Source organism: Saccostrea echinata, unplaced genomic scaffold (genome assembly GCF_033153115.1).
Source record: "Saccostrea echinata isolate AGI-Se365-2 ecotype Australia unplaced genomic scaffold, CSIRO_AGI_Sech_v1 ptg000016l, whole genome shotgun sequence".
Taxonomy (NCBI): Eukaryota; Metazoa; Mollusca; class Bivalvia; order Ostreida; family Ostreidae; genus Saccostrea; species Saccostrea echinata.
In genome coordinates, this window is record NW_026889765.1 from 12,192,748 (window position 1) to 12,209,461 (window position 16,714).

The 16,714-nt window shown below is 33.6% G+C and overlaps 1 protein-coding gene across 1 annotated transcript; it reads right to left on the reverse strand.

The window, feature by feature from the left end:
- Positions 1-12,822: 12,822 nt before the first annotated feature.
- LOC133188931 (uncharacterized) lies at positions 12,823-14,727 on the reverse strand. Its single transcript, XM_061324402.1, has one exon. It carries the CDS (start codon positions 14,702-14,704, stop codon positions 13,070-13,072), a length of 1,635 nt encoding a protein of 544 aa, XP_061180386.1. The 5' UTR covers positions 14,705-14,727; the 3' UTR covers positions 12,823-13,069.
- Positions 14,728-16,714: the final 1,987 nt, after the last annotated feature.

Here is a 16,714-nt window from a genome sequence, read left to right on the forward strand (position 1 = left end):
GCACCATGAGAAAATTTAAAATCAAATAAAACTTTTACAATTCATACACTTGTTTTCATTGCAACAAAAACACTTTGAATGACAGATCGTCGTTAATGTAAACACAGTCTGTCTTTTCCGCCTATTATCCTATCATATGAGAACGACTGTTTGGCATTCCATATTCGTCAATAACTGTTATTACAATAATTCTAACCCAACACTTCCGTTGATTTAGGTATTTGGGACAGTTTAAAAAACATTTAATGCCCTCCGATTTAACAAAGAAACTCTAGTGTATTTACTACGTAAATCAATATTTAAATCTCTCAATAAAGGGACTCGACAAAAATGGATCTTTAATGCATTCCCTCTGATTCTGTGCTCTGAATTATTCAAAGGTGTATGTATTGACGTTTGGCCTTCAATAATCAAGGCCACAGTTGACGACAAGTGAAATCACTTTCAATTTTTAATTTATCATTGGTTATTATATATACCTGATAAAAATATCGCTACACTAGCCAAATCTCGTAGCCAAAGTATAATAATTAATTACATAAAAGTTTTCATGCTTCACTTAATATTTTGATAGCATCATTCAACGTAAAAACATCATTAGTAGATTTATTCAATGTCTTTTCATTTTAAAATTGGAAAAAAATCTTTTGGGGGGAAAGAAGAGGTTTTGATAAGGCTGTTTTACGTCCATGTTTTTTTTTTTTTTTTTTTTTTTCAGAAAATGAAATTTAACTGTCTACGATTTTAAAGTTATTTTCATAATTTTCAACATTTCAATTTGGTGCAGTGTATTTTTCTTTTAGAGAAAATATTTGGATAATACTAGTATTGGAATGAACGATGGAAGTATGGTGCCCTCAATCACTTTAGCATTGAGTATATGGCAAAGTGTTGGAGGTTAAACCTTCAACATTGTAGTATACCGCGTGTTGCATTGAGTATCAAAACCATACTTTGATCATTGATTACTTATATGTATAGCAACATTATACTGGAATATGCTTGTGGTACGCAATGCAACACGCACTAAGATATTAATAAAGGACAAGTGCACTTAAGCAATGCTTAATGGGCCCTTTTTCAGTGCCGTTTTATTTTAGAATATATTACCAAATTGTTCTTCTTTGGTAATAGTTAAACACAAGTGGATATTTCTAATTAAAATCACGTTAAAACATCACCTAAATCAGCATGGATTTGAAACAAATGAAGATTTTTAAATGCCTACAGATACCCCAAATCCGGAAAAGTCGTATCGAACCTATTTTGAGTTTCGTTTATTTAAATTAAGGGGAGGAGACATTTAAATCGGACACTTGAACAATCTGATGGTGGATCACTGACAGGCGCGTTTACCGAATGATTTTACCTGAGAAAAAAAATCGAATGAAGTTGTATAGATGCCTGTAGCCATAGTGATCAAACTAAGAAATTTGCACGCTTGCATTTGAAATAACACAATAAGTATTAACATTAGTTCCTTTAAATTTTAAAATGAAAAAAAGTGTATTTAGGTGGCTTTTAATACCGGTACCATTGCCTTGCATGAATGTTAAAAATGTTTGACGCTTTATGTATGATGACATTTTAACGACACTAAACTCTCCTAACCCTCCCGTGTTCATAAAACCAAATACACACAAACTTCTCTATGCGGCAGGACTTCGATATAATGATACAAAACGTTGCTATCTTTTACAGTGAACACCTTTGAGGAATGTTTACCTGGGTAGAACTCACGTGACTACCGGTATTTTAAATAATATATTCCACGGGTGGGTTCAACAAAGGTCATACAGGTAAATAGCTCTCGCTTGCTATAAAAAAAAACATTGAATTTTTCATACATTTTTAATATTTTAAGTACAAGCCTAATCTTGTACAAATTTCCTACTTTCACAAAAGTTTTATAAAAGTATAATGCGTTTTTTATCGTTCGCACAAGTTTGTACAACGTTAGGCTGACAGTGAACAAAAGCTTTAAAATGAATGACCGTCCTCGATTTACTAAAGAAAATCACGATTGTCGGCTGACCCCTACCACATTGTATGGCTTTGCTCTTTGTATATTCATGAATTTCACCGATAAAATTTGTTGAATCTTATGGTTTAGATGTCAATTAATGATCTGAGATGGAAAATCATGCTTAATTTGATTCTTCATTTTTTCACATTTTACCGGGGCCTATAAGTGCACTCGTTCTTTGTTCATTTTGCAACTAAGATGAGTTGTGGTTACATGTAATTCATACAAACATTTAAAGTAATCAATACACATTCAATATATTATGGTCATATTAATTAAACAGATTAATGAAGTGGGTATACTATGCTTTATGGTGTCAAACATGGAAGGAAAAATCTTCAAATTTATTATATCAAGACTTCGTGTTTGTCTTTGAGGAAAACCACAACTGTAGTATCCTTTGACGACATTGTCATTTACCCTGTTATTGAATAGTTATAATGTCAGTGCAAAGAATGAACAAGATTTATTGGTTGATGTGCACATTTTGGTACCTGGGGTTTAAGATAGGTTCCACAATACAACCGAGTATCATGACTTTAATCTTGATGCAATGGGCACAGACTTGGATTTAAATGATAAATCTTCAGAATAAGAATTATGTATAAAAAGAAGTTTTATAGTATACAAATGTTATGTCCAATTTCTATAAATAAAATATATTGTACAAGTGCATGGAATTCCTATTTTTATTGATTCCTTATGCACAATATTCAGTTAAATAATGATCTGTTTATTATGTACACAGTTTATACTTTTAGCATCAATTCTGAATGCACAATTGTATTTTAAAAATCCTATAGCCATACAGAATAATTTAAGAAATTTTAAAACTTTCTATTTGTTGAAACATAAATCAAAATCAAATACTTTGAAATTGAAGTGCTTTCTTATGCGTATTGGCATTTTGTCCGTCTGTCTGGAAACTTTTAACGTTTTTGACTTCTTCTCAAGAACCACTGGGCCTATTTCAACCAAACTTGCCATAAAGATCCTTGGGTAAAGGGGAATCAAATATGTCCAAATGAAGGGCCACACTCTCTTCCTTGAGATAATTCAGAATTGGTGAAAAATTAAAGTCATCTTCGCCTCAAGAACCACTGGGCCAGAAAAAAATTCAAGTTTATTCTAATTATGACCCCCGAGAGTTGGGTTAGATCGAATAGGCGATGAAAGTTTTACATAGGAATATATAGGACAAATTCTTTTAAAAAGTTCCTCTCAAGAACCACACTGGGCCAGAAGAGTTAAAATTTATTTGAAAATGTAGGGTCAAGTTTCTTAAGATCTCCGACCCCCCTCCGCGGCTGGGGCCAAAATAGGCGATCAAAGTTTTACATAGGAATACTGAGTATATAGGAATGAAAACATCTTTAAAAATCTTCTTCTTAAGAACTACTTAGAAGAGTTGAAACTGATGTGAAAGCTTCAGTACACAGTGTTCATTCAAGTATATTCAAATCTCCGGGGATAGGATGGGGTCACAACAAGTGATCAAAATTTTCAATTGTTGTTTTTGATTTATTCAGGGATGGCAAAGGGTAAAACTTTTTAAAAACAATTTTGGTCAACTTGTTTTTAACCTGGATCGAACATACAAGATAATGTTCAACGGAAATGGAATAATACTACATAGTCTTGTGAGTTATATCTCAATTGGAATATTTTAGTCCTATTATGTTTTTTTTAATCTTACTCAGAGTATTTTAATCAATTGTTGAAAAGTTCAATTTTAAAGAGTTAATGATTCAGCATGATGTCACATGTCTGAATTACACCTTATATCTATTCATTATCAAGACTTAATCTGTTCATTCTTACAGTCAGTCAAATTAAATCATGACATATAAAAACAAATTTATTATCAGAAAAGAAGTGGTGAAATAAAACTATAAATTATGCAATTAACAGGTATCATACTTAAGGAATTCCAACTCTATTGATGTAAAAATTTATAAGCACTTGAAATAAAGTTAACAGAGAAATGAACACAAATCTAACCTAAATTACCTTTGTTATATTGATCTTTTTTTTCTTTTTTTTTTTTTTTTTTTTTTTTTTTTTTTTGGCCATCTTCCCATTTTTATTCCAATGAAAATTTTGACCACGTGTTAAGCCCGACCATTGAGCCAAGGGGTCAAGACCCAATGAACTTGGAACGACTTTGCCGTGATTTAAACAATTACATTTGCACTACATGAAGATGTTTGCAGATAAATATGACTAATTGACTAATCCTGACTCTGCCGTTCTTGAAATTAAGATTTTTATGGAATTTTTCCAAAATAATTCCACGTTTAACTTTGATCGTCTACAAGACTCTACCTCCGGGGCCATAACTTGAACAAGTAAACTTGAATCTACAATGATCTGACGACGCTTGCATAATATTATAACTAATAGTGGCCCCACTGTCCCTGAAGAGAAGATTTTAAAACTAATTCATCCTGCACTGAATCTCCACCCTTCCCCAAAGGGCCGTGATTTTAGCAAACTTGAATCTGCACTATCTGACGATGCCTGACATTGTACATTAATATAGCTAATCATCACCCTGTTATTCCTTAAAAAAAGATTGTAAACAGATTTTTCCGATATATTACAGCGTAAAAGTCCCCTATATCTTCTTATGTAAAATTTTTATCCTATATGGCTCCATCCTATTCCCAGGGTCTATGAAATAAGAAATTTAGCATCTGCTTTGTGTGCTACATCTGGAAGATTTCCCGTTTTATTGTTTGTGGTCCAGTGGTTCTTCAGAGGAAGATTTAGAGCTAACCTCAACCTATTTTGCCTTATCTTGAATATCTCAGAATGGAAGGGGACAACTAAACAATTTTGAATTCCTTGATTCAAGAATGTCATGTGCCAAGTTTAGTTGAAATTTGGTTCTAGAGAAGAGGTCGAAACTGTGTAGAGTATTACAGATGGACAAATTGATGGATACCGGACAACATTTAATCAGAAACACTCACTTGAGATTACGACTCAGAGAAGCTATACAATTAACAAAAGCTTTAAGTAATAAAACATCAATTTTTCTTGCACAAAGGAATGACAGTAAGTAGAAGCATCCCCTTAAATTCACTATGTTTCCATCTAAAATTTTCTATTCAGTGTAGAAAGTCAGTATTACATTTACTTATCAATGAAAGTATATTACTTAAAATTTTTGGTGCACAATTAGGTACACCACTCTTGATATCGGCCTCTTATCAAAATGGTTTAAGTGCTGCTATGTCTCAGTCACGTACATACTTGTAGATCTAGACCTTTGAATTGATAGCATGATTCCTAAAATGTATTTGATGAACCATTCCAGTATCTGTAACTGAAATTGTGCTCAGAGATGTTCTCGTAACAGTTAGGATGGTACCGGGAAGACGGCGCCTTATCAAAACGATCACAAGAACTCCTCACTATGTCCGGTAGTTTCTCTACGGGGTTCACATTCAGGAAAGCTGTGCGAATCTTTGTTGCGACTGTGGGTTGCATAAGTCGTGCACTAAGTTTAATTTCATCCTCTCTTGAAAGAAGTCGCGGGATCTCTTTTGCAGGAAGTGACTTCATCTTGTTCTTGGATGGACTTTTGTTCAACCGATCAACGATATGGTTCACCTCATTCTCAGAAAAAATCCTGAAGGCTGGAGCCTGATTAAACTTGCGTTTGGCTCGATCCCTCCTCTGTCCTATCCCTGTACATATAAATAAGTCAGTAAGAATGTTAGAGGACCTTATTTTGTGATATGACCTTCGGGTCCGCAGCGTTAAGGACGGCGTATCGTGAACGTGTTGGATATTGTAGTCCTGTATTTGATGATATGTCACATGAAAAACCATTGTTCAATAAATCTACACTGCAGTCGTCTTCCATATAAGTAATACTAAGAACTGCAATGAGATTTCATGAAAGTTGCAGTTTATAACAAATGTGCAAGGAAGTTTACATTCTTTATCAGAGATTTAAGTTTGTTTGCATACCTGTTCATACAGACATCTTGAACTGCAATGCTGATAATAACAACCAATAAGACACTTCTAAAACTACCTGTCACTTAGCAGGTTATACCAATCTAGCTAATTATTGGAGGATCACTTTCCCAAAGTGTGTTTTTAGGCAGACGATGGGCACTTCTAAAGGAAATTTACCTGACACCTTTACACAGTTATATATCAAAAGACTAAAATGGGGATTTTTCCACGTGCATCACTGTTAATATATACTTTTTCAGCAAATCAACAATTTAGGTCATACATGATAAGAGACCGAAAGTTTTATATGTATTCAGGGGTATATTTAATGTATTACAACTTCCTTGGAAACTGAAAAATTTATATCTCACTTGTTTTAATGTGAACTGAATGGTATTAAGCATTGGGCAAGCGTACACTGACCAACGTCGTCATCACTTCCGAATTGTCTGAAAACTAGTCAATTTTTTATTTTTTTATTTTGAATGGAAAAAATGTTTTCAAAACTAATTACCATTTTCCCAACTGAAATACGTTTGTTTTTAGTAATAACGAAGACCTCATTGATTGTTATGAATTTTCAATATATGTCACGATTTCCGGACTTCCATATTTTTATTAAACGTTACACCGTTAATATAGACATATACATTGTGTAGAATTATAGTAATAAACTTAATCGGATACGGATTTGTAAGAAGGGGAAAAGTGTAATGTCGTTTTCGGGATCTATAATGGGGCGATTTTACGTTGGGGTAAAATGGGCACGTTTATTTTTTCTGATGGGTTGGGTGTATGCTAGGTCCAATTCTCCGGGGGCAAAATTTAATCCTGGTCCCATTTTTAACAAAAAAATAATTCTATTGCGTAGTATACTTCCTATATGCAATTGGGTTTGCAGGGTTGAAATCCAAAATCTTAAACATTACAAAAAATTGTCAAACATCTATTATGTTCTAATTCACCAGTTCAACCGAACATAAATTATTTATAAATTCAAAACTCCATCACATGTTTAGGAACGGCATCGCCTGCGTCTGTGCAACAGATATTTATTACACATAAATGTTACAATATTTTAAATATTCTTCTTTGAAACAACATTCTACAAAATAAAAAAAAAAAACGAAAATATTAAATCATATCAGATATATACATTAGAAAGTAGGGTGGGTGGGCGGGGACTTGTTGCACTAAGCGCAGCGAAACCTCGAATAACCTCTAATTCTTAAGGTGGTATGGGATACCAAACGAAACTTCTCCTACATATTTATGTACCCAAATTAGAAGGATTTGAAATACCCCCACCTTTCAGTATATTAAAGTGTAATTTTAATAATTTTTTTATTATTTTAATGAGAAATACAAAAACGATTTTTTTTCTTGCATAATTCTTTTTTCATAAGCTTAATGTTATAGGCAGGCGTTTGCTAATATAAAGTGTTTATAAAAACAAAAATGACAAGAAATATGTCTTAGTATTTTTTTAATTTTCAACAAAAAATAAGCGTAAAAAACTGGGAAAACTTTATTTCTTGAAAACAGACGGATAACATTTCATGAAAGTCTACAATAAGAATGTATCTTGATATGTTAGCAAAGTGAAATAAACAAATTGAAAATATATATATAAATGGAAAATATAAAATGCATTTAAAATTTTTTGAATTAAAAGATCCGAGCGGAAGAGTTATCCTTCTTTATTTTAGAAATGATGAGCATTTTTTCCCAACCATAAAAAAATCGCACTTTGTAGTTTTCAACTTTGAGCGGTTTTGAAAACAATGAAAGGACAATCGCTTTCCAGGACGTGTCTTGTTCAGAGCAATTGCATTCATCTGAACGTTTTGGGACTATATACAACAGCTAGCTGATTTGTGACCAAACAGTTTCTTCTTGAATTAAATAACAAAAAAGTCCAGCTCTGGTTAACGTGATAATTGATTGGTGATAATTCAGCACAATGTGAAGTAATCGCACTTATCCATGCCTCACCGCACACAAGGTGCTGTACAGTTACTCAAACAATTGAAATACAGCTTTTGCTTAAAAGTGTTCAAAAGCAGCAATGTTGAAACTACCTTTTACAGGGGTTTGCTTTTTTAAATGTCCGTTGTACAATTATAAGTAAATTTATATACTTGCGATTTTTTTGTCTGTTTTTACTTAAAATGCCGACTTGTGAGAACTTGCATTGAAATAGGCTTGAGAGTGTTCTTTTCAACGGTGTATCTACAAATTTTGACCCGATAATAAGCACTCATGCAAATCAAAACAATACTTCAAACGGAAATACGTCATAACGTGGAGGTATCCCATACTACCTTAATACCTGGACACAGGTAAACTACCTGTTCCGCACGATTTCATTTGAACTCATATCAATCGTTAAAACCCAATCAAATCTTAGATACTATAAATACTTCCTAAACACGTAAACAAACAACACCACGTGTTTCCGATACCATTTATAAATATATATATACGTTAGACAAAACGTTCAACAAAGTTGCTAACGCACCAACCAGTTCTCTCATATTTAAATAGAACATTTGTTCAATTGGCACATGCCATTTTACTCAATGCTGCCGTGTTTGCCAAACTCTTGGTGTCAAAAGAAGACCCTCAAATGACCTTTTTATTCCAAACCAATTTCCTGAATCAGAAGCTGATTGCACGCCGTTTATGTACTGGTATGAAGATGATGGCTACGGATGGTAGTCAGTGAGGTTACAACAGCGTGGTGTCCATGTCTCTGAAATGATATAGATGGATGTTTCCATCATATCGCCTGGAGGTCATCCAGTACTTTGGCATCCGTACACGGTCCACTACACTTCCGGTTGACACAATTTTTAATATAATCCTGCAATAGTCCAGTTGTGTGTATTGTGTCCATACATTTCTATGAAATAGTAATATTTTATTTAAAATTGTATATTTTAGTTTTGGATTAAAATGCCTTATTTTTTTACTATAATAATATTTTTCATAAATCAAATACAGCATAAACCAGTTTTGGGGGGAAAATGTTCTATGATGGTGCGTAAGCATTTTTTTTTGGGGGGTAAGAAAATCATGTTTTTTCTTTGAACTGAAAGAAAAAAACTTTAAAAGCTCATACTAACTCCAAAAAAGCTTATGGCCATGAGTTTGCCTTTACCTGTGGTAAAATCATTTTGTCAAAGATTACAAAAATAATTTGTGTCTTAGACACAATCTTAAAATAAAACACATTATTAGAACTTGGACAAAGCTTGCTTGTGACCGGCGGGAATGCACTGACTCTATCTCAGTAATGTGTTCGATTACAGATATTTCAGAAGTGATAAATTCTTGCCTTGTTTATCACTTTAAGGCGGAGAAACAGTTTCTGTAGATTATAATGAGCATTAAGAATGATTTTAAGTAGAGGATGTGTAACTACCATGTCCCATGATCACCTCGTCAAGGCTGGGTTTGAAGTGAAAATTTGCTTTCTTACCGAAATTTGTTACAAAATTAGAAGATCTTAATTAGCTTGTGGGTTGATCATTAAATATATTATATAATGATCCTAACAATTAAGGACTATAACAATAGATTCAAATGAAAAACAGTATGAGGTTTGAAGCGCTGCTTATTTTTTCATAATTTTTCTTTTCTTTCTTTTTTTTTTTGTCAGACCATGATATTAGGGAAGCGTATTGCTGCCAATTGAAAATGTTTTTTTTTCTAAGTCGTACGTACGAGATGATATGTTGTACGTACGTGAGATTATGTCCTACGTACGAGATACTAAGTCGTACGTACAACATAATATTTGGTATGTACGAGATACTAAGTCGTACGTTCGAGATATTATGTCGTACGTACGAGATACCAAGTCGTACGTACGAGATTCTAAGTCCTATTATAAGTCCAGAGAAAAAAGTTATCTTCGTTTTAATAGATTTACATGTATACTCAAATCTTGACGATATTCTGTCTCTCTTTTCATCAATTAGTTCTGAGATTTCATATTGGTTGATTTGTTAGGAAACTTTTCCGATTTTAGATGTATAGGATCAACTACAAGTCATTCACGCATTTTTTGGGTGGGGGTGGGGGGTGCGTGGGTGTGTATGTGGCTTCTGTATCGAGTAAGAAAGACAGAATAATTCTTGTCCTCAAACAAAGCATGCTTACACTGTGGAATAGTTCCAATTGATTGTTTTTATTTTTAGAGAATAATATTTATGATCTGCATTCTCATAAATGTCATTTATCTCAAAAGGAAAAAAAAAACATTTAGGAAAGAAAATTAAAGTGAAATACACAAACCTGTTTTTATAAAAGTAAATGTGTACCACCAGGTGATTCGAACCAGGCCACTTTGAAAATGTTGAATGTCAGTCTCAAACCACCCGGAGCTTTTCTAATTAAAACGACATTAGACATAAATATAAACCACGATTACAGAAATATGTTTTTGCATTTTCGTTTTTTTTTTTTTTTTTTTTTTTTTTTTTGTACATTTCAACCCCATCGGTACCCATGTATATTCCTTAGATCAAAACCTATTAAAATATCAGGGGGTTTTGGGGAGGGAGTTGGTGGGGGTGGGGGAAGGCCTGCTTTGGATCGGACTTCTAAATCAACATTTATGCAAAAATAGATTTAATTTTTTTCCCATGAATATCCTCTTTTAATAAACTTTTGAAGGTTAATCATAGAATTGCTTATATGAAATTTAGGTTCTAAATTCAGATCTGAAATATATCGAAATATATATTGTAAAAAAATAAGTTGACTATGAAACATTGATTTCAAACGGGATTTTCCCGGAAAGTCATTTCGTTGCGGTAAAATCCTAAGAATATACTTCACAAGGACGACAACTGTTTGTACGCCGTCCATACTTGATGCTTCATAAAATTATAAACAAATCTTGATAACTACATATTATCTCATACGTACAACATATTATCTCGTACATACGACTCATTGTTCTCGTAAGTCCGACTTAGTATCTTGTACGTACGACTCGGTATCTCGTACGTACGACAGATATTCTCATACGTGCGATTTAAAATCTCATAAGTACGACTTAGTATCTCGTACGTACGACATAGTATCTCGTACATATACGTACAACTTAGTATCTCGTACGTCGACTTATTATTATCTCGTACGTACGACTTAGTATCTCGTACATACGACTTAGAATATTTCTTTTTCAATTGGCAGCAATACGCTTCTGTATGATATGAAGAAATTGTAACACACCAACAAAAAAGAATAGGAAGAGTAATAATTTATTATCAAAACGTAAAATTAAAAATATGAGATGTTAGTATATGAAAATACTATTGCCATATCTATTAAATTCATATTAGATAACATATTAAAGCGCTGCTTCCTTAGTCAGAATATCACAACGTGCTTGCAAAAAAAAAAAAGAAAGAAAGAAAGAAAACGTCTATTAGCAAGAGTTGTCTTTCGTATAAATATTTTTTCAATGGAAAATATGTAATACTAATAATAAAATTATCATATATATGGTATTTGACACATTAAAGCATTTTTAAAATAGTCCATAAAAAGATAGGACTTAGTCAATTGATAAGGGTTTAAAAATGGATTTGAAATGTTTTTGTCAAATTTTATAAGCATTCTGAGAATATTGCATTAGCAAATACTAGCCCCCTACCGGCAAGTGTAATCTGGTTCCCGTTAAAATTGAAAATGCCATTATTCCGTCAAAAATCATTGAAGCGGAACGAAATGCAAACGTGATCTAGAACTAATCAAGGTGAAGTCACATACCAAAAATCAGCTCAATATCTGCAAGCATTTAGAAAAAAAATTGCGGAAAACCCTTAAAAACTGAAAATGTCGTAATTCCGTCAAAAATCAGTGAAGCGGAACGAAATGCAGACTTGATCTGTAACTCAACAATATACATTCACATACCAAAAATCAGCTCAATATTTGCGAGCATTTAGGAAAAAAGAGCGGAAAACCAAGAGGGACAGACAGACAGACAGATAGACGGACGGACAGACACAGAGGAAACCTTTAGTCCCTTCCGGTTTCACTGGAAGGGGACAAAAACAAGTTGAAATGTATACGCAAAATGAATAAAAGTTATGTTTTCATCATGTTTCAGTTGTGATCGAGTTAATTTCTCAAAGGTCTCAATTAAATTAACCTTGAGTAGCATAATGATTTTTTATTTGGAAAGTTATCTTTTTGTAAGAGGATCGGTCCCCCCTTAATTGAACAAGACACAGATTTCAGGAGGCCTCGGAAATGTAAACCGTTATATTGATCATGTACTTCATACAATGATTGCTTGTGTTCAAGAGATAAGCCACTGTTTGCCCCCCCCCCTTCATCTTCTTTTATAAAAAACAAAGTCACATAGTTTTAAAGTCAAATGATTTTTATTTCTATCATTAAGTAGAGGTTATTACAGAGCCCCTCTACACTGCACACTGAAGAAATCTGATTCTGTTGTCATGCAGTATGAGTAATCCTGACCCTAAATCTAAAATACAGTGAAAAAATATTTATATATCTACAGTGCTTTCTTCAAGCTCAAAACATACAACTTTATACAATATATTATTTCTTAATGTCTAAAAAACATTTATTAATGCATAGAAGGGGGGTTCGTTTTACAAAAGACCAAAATTAGATTCTGCATATAACTTTCTCATTAACATTATATTGACAATGGTTTTAATCTTTTTAAAAGGAATGTAGTAGGATTTGTTTAAGATAGCAATTTTAAACAGAATAATTAATTTTGCAAAATTGTACAATTACCTAAAGTTTTTTGGTCTTAATCGTAAGTTGTTTTGTAAAACGGACCCATTTTCACACTTGGACTTTTGAATTCGACACAACGACTTAACAACCTGTTACAAAATTCAACCTTTAATATTTTAATGCGATTAAGGCCTCAGGAGTTTGCAGTATATATTTTTATTAGAGTATTGAGTTCTTTTTTAAAGTATGCCTCTTGGGGGTCGGTTCCATTAGGACAATTCTATTATATATATACACAGTTGGATTCGTGTTTCCACATGGTTATTACTCCGTTACTTATTTATGGCGATATATGGCCTCTGTTCTGCATGAAGATCTGTAAGGCAAATATATGTTACCGTACCTGTGTACATCAAGACTAACGGAGGGAGTGTGTGCTATCTTGAAGTCGTATCTATTTTCAGTTACTAAGCTATTCAGAGCTTTTACGTCTAGTATTCTATATTTTTGTAACTCGTTAGTCAATTCTGTAAACACAGGGATGTCCAGTGTACGTATCATCTTTCTGTGGTTCGCCCGTATTGTAAGCACGTCATACTGGGAGGCCGACAAAAGCCAGTTAACTTTTTTGTTTCTAAGAGAGTCCAAATAAAACTGGTCCTGCTTCGTTTGCGAGTGGTAAATTACACTGAGAAAGAAGTCAATTGTCATAGAAGACTGTGCCATGGAGAACAACACAACTAGGAGAATCATCATCCGACGCCAAAATTCAAACACAATAGCTACATTCCAGGCAGCTAATCGTTCTTCTAAATCAGACTGACTCACGTGCCGCAAAATCTGCCGGCTCAAACGAAAATCATAGAGAAAATTCGATCCCCAAATGTTGTGCGTTCTATGTTCAATTATGTTTTTCCAAATATTGGTCTTTGTCAAAAAATAAGTAGGCATACATGTTTGATCAAAACACTTTGCAAAGTGGATAAAAACGTAAAGCAAGAATTGAAATTCATTCTCATAGACCCTCTTTGATTTGTACATGATGGTCGATTTGATCGAATAGGATGACAAAAAATTGGGATTACCAAATCTATCACTGCTGACGAACAATAGTTTCAACACACGATGACATTTCTTTTTTTCAATGTCCATGTTTCTAATCAACGTGCTTTCGGCATGGGCGAAGGAGTTGTGCCAACATTTGCCTTCGTTATGATGTTCACAAGACCTCGGGATCAAAAAACTAGAGTGGTCAGCACCTAACTGGTCCATTCTGCTGTCGGTACAGTCTTCGCGTAAAGTTTTTGGTAAATTTTTGTAGTGAACAAGGAAAGCTGGCATGACATCCACAGCTATAATCATACTACAGTCTCGATTCTCCCAAATCAAATCAAATGTCCTCTTCCTCCTCTTCCATCCACGCAGTGTCCCGGATGTTGTTTTTACCGGTTCAAGATCTCCCAATTGTGAAGGAAGAAGGCTTTCAAATTTTTTCATACAGACATGAGGGGACAGGTACAGTCCTTGGCAGAAGTCAGATAATTCGTGAGAGCTACCGTTTATGCGAATCTTAGTAAAACCTGGACGACATCCTGATTCTAAGTGGATATGTTTATCTTGTAAAATATTGTAAGCAAATACGGCGAAAAAGTCGAATTCGTCTTGCTTCCTAATTTTGGTCTCCTCATACATGCTTCCAATAAGCTGCAGTTCTTTTACTTTAAATCGATGATCAGTTTCTGAGGAGTCAAGTATTATCTTATTCATCATAAACTGAACAGCCTGAGAGATGTCGGTCAATTCACGAGTGGAGAAAAGTTTATTTGTTTTTGATTGCGTGGATTTTCTAAAAAGGGTATCTTCGTGTCGTATTTCTATAAACTCCGATACAGCCTGTATAGTCTTCTCAGTAAAATACCTTGCATTAAATTTGGTGAGTCGAACAAGAAATCTTGATTCACTACAGAACATTGCCTAAGAAGTGAATGGAATCTGAAACTAAAACAAATGTGAAAAATTAACATCCAAGAAAAATTTAAATCACAGTCTCAGTAAATCCTCAGAACAATTTAACTATTGACAATTATACATTGTTCTCTTGTGCTGAATAAGTTGAGGTTATTTAAATCTTTAGTGAAAGTGTACAAAGCAGATGATAAAATCCAATGTTTGACTTTTTTTGCCTGGGTCTTACCTTTACTGCTTCATTTCCTATACATTGTCTTGTAAAAGTTTTTAAAAGTATTATTTGGTTAGACATTCCTTGTTTCCCCAATGTTGACTTTAATAACAAAACATGGGTATTTCCAAAAAACTTTCCGATTTAGATGTGATTAAATCTCTGAGGTGGCAGAGGATAGTTTCGGATTAAGTACCGGTCAAAAATTAGAGAAAAAAATAGAGAGAAACCTAAGGTTTGAATGCATATTTATGGATGATTTTAGTCGCTAGAATATTTTATGTGTGTCTTTGGAGGGAAGTGGTGGCCTTTTATATTTTATTGATATATGTATGACACTTTAGTGTAAATACTACTATTCATAGGATACGGATTGGAAATTCGAAACTAAAATCAGGGATTTCCTCAGAAAAGCGGGGTGGGTTCATGGGATGAATTGTGGCTTGAAAAGGAGGTGCTTGACCCAATATCTCTTGGTGTTCAGTGGCATGTACAGACATTGGTCTGCATTTTGTGTGGTAGCGTAGGGCATTAGCAGGGCCTGGGAACTGTTGAGGATCTAGCGAAATAGTGAAAATAGTGAAGTTCACTGAACTGAAACACTGAAGTTCTTGATAGCTCTGCACTATAATTTTCATAAAATTTTTAGATTGTCCCTGTGCCATCATTTGGGCTCTATGTGTAAGTTGTACATGATATGTTTTATTCCTAAAAGCTTTAAATTCCTCAAATGACAAGACCATGCTATTTTTACATGTAGAGGGAATTAAAAACCTATACAATACTCATTTTACAAGCAGCTCAATATCAAAGGGGCATGGAAACAGATGTATTGTTGTCCCCCGCTTTCGGAAAGCGAGGGGACATTAAATCTCATTCGTCTGTCAGTCTGTCCGTCTGTCACAAAAACTTTAACCTTGGTTATAACTTTTGAATGAGAAGAGATACGGCTTTCATATTTCACATGTACATTATCTATGACAAGACCTTTCCAAATATACTATGATTTTTTACCTTGACCTTTATGTTTGACCTACTTTTTAAAAAAAAAATTTTAATTGGTCATAACTTTTGAAAGAGAAAAGATAGGGTTTTCATATTAAAGATGTATATTATCTAAGAAAAGATCTTTCTAAATATACTATGATTTTTTACCAGGTGACCTTACCCTTGAAGTTTGACCTATTTTTCAAAAATGTTATTTTTCTTTATAATTTTTGATTGAGAAGAGATAGGGCTTTCATATTGACATGTGCATTATCTGTGACAAGGTGTCTTCGAGCATGCTATGATTTTGATTCTTGACCTTGACTTTCGTGTCTGACCTAAATTTCAAAAATTTTAACTGTGGTGATTACTATTGAATGACATATGATAGGGCGTTCATATTTGACACAATATGCCATAAATAATGGAATCCCACCCATTAACACACCGAAAGCGGGGGACCACAATTCTTTGAATTTGCTTGTTTATAATTCTTAATTTCTATGCTTATAAAAAATAAAACCAGTTAAATGAATTGAGTTTTAGTATATATACATGTACATGTATTTGCAAATTGATGGTACGAAAGGGGGAAGGGGACACGTGTAAGCAGTCTTGAACATACTGGTGGATTTGGGAAGGGGAAGAGGGTAAATATATAATATTACATGTACGAGTGAACTTAACGAAGATAGCTATGCAAAATCGCGTGTACCGCACGAAAATTTTTAGATATTTTGGAAGTTCAGGAAAATAAAACGGCTATTTTTTTAAAAATCTAATGATGGTTCAAGGCCATCAAAGCAGAATAACAT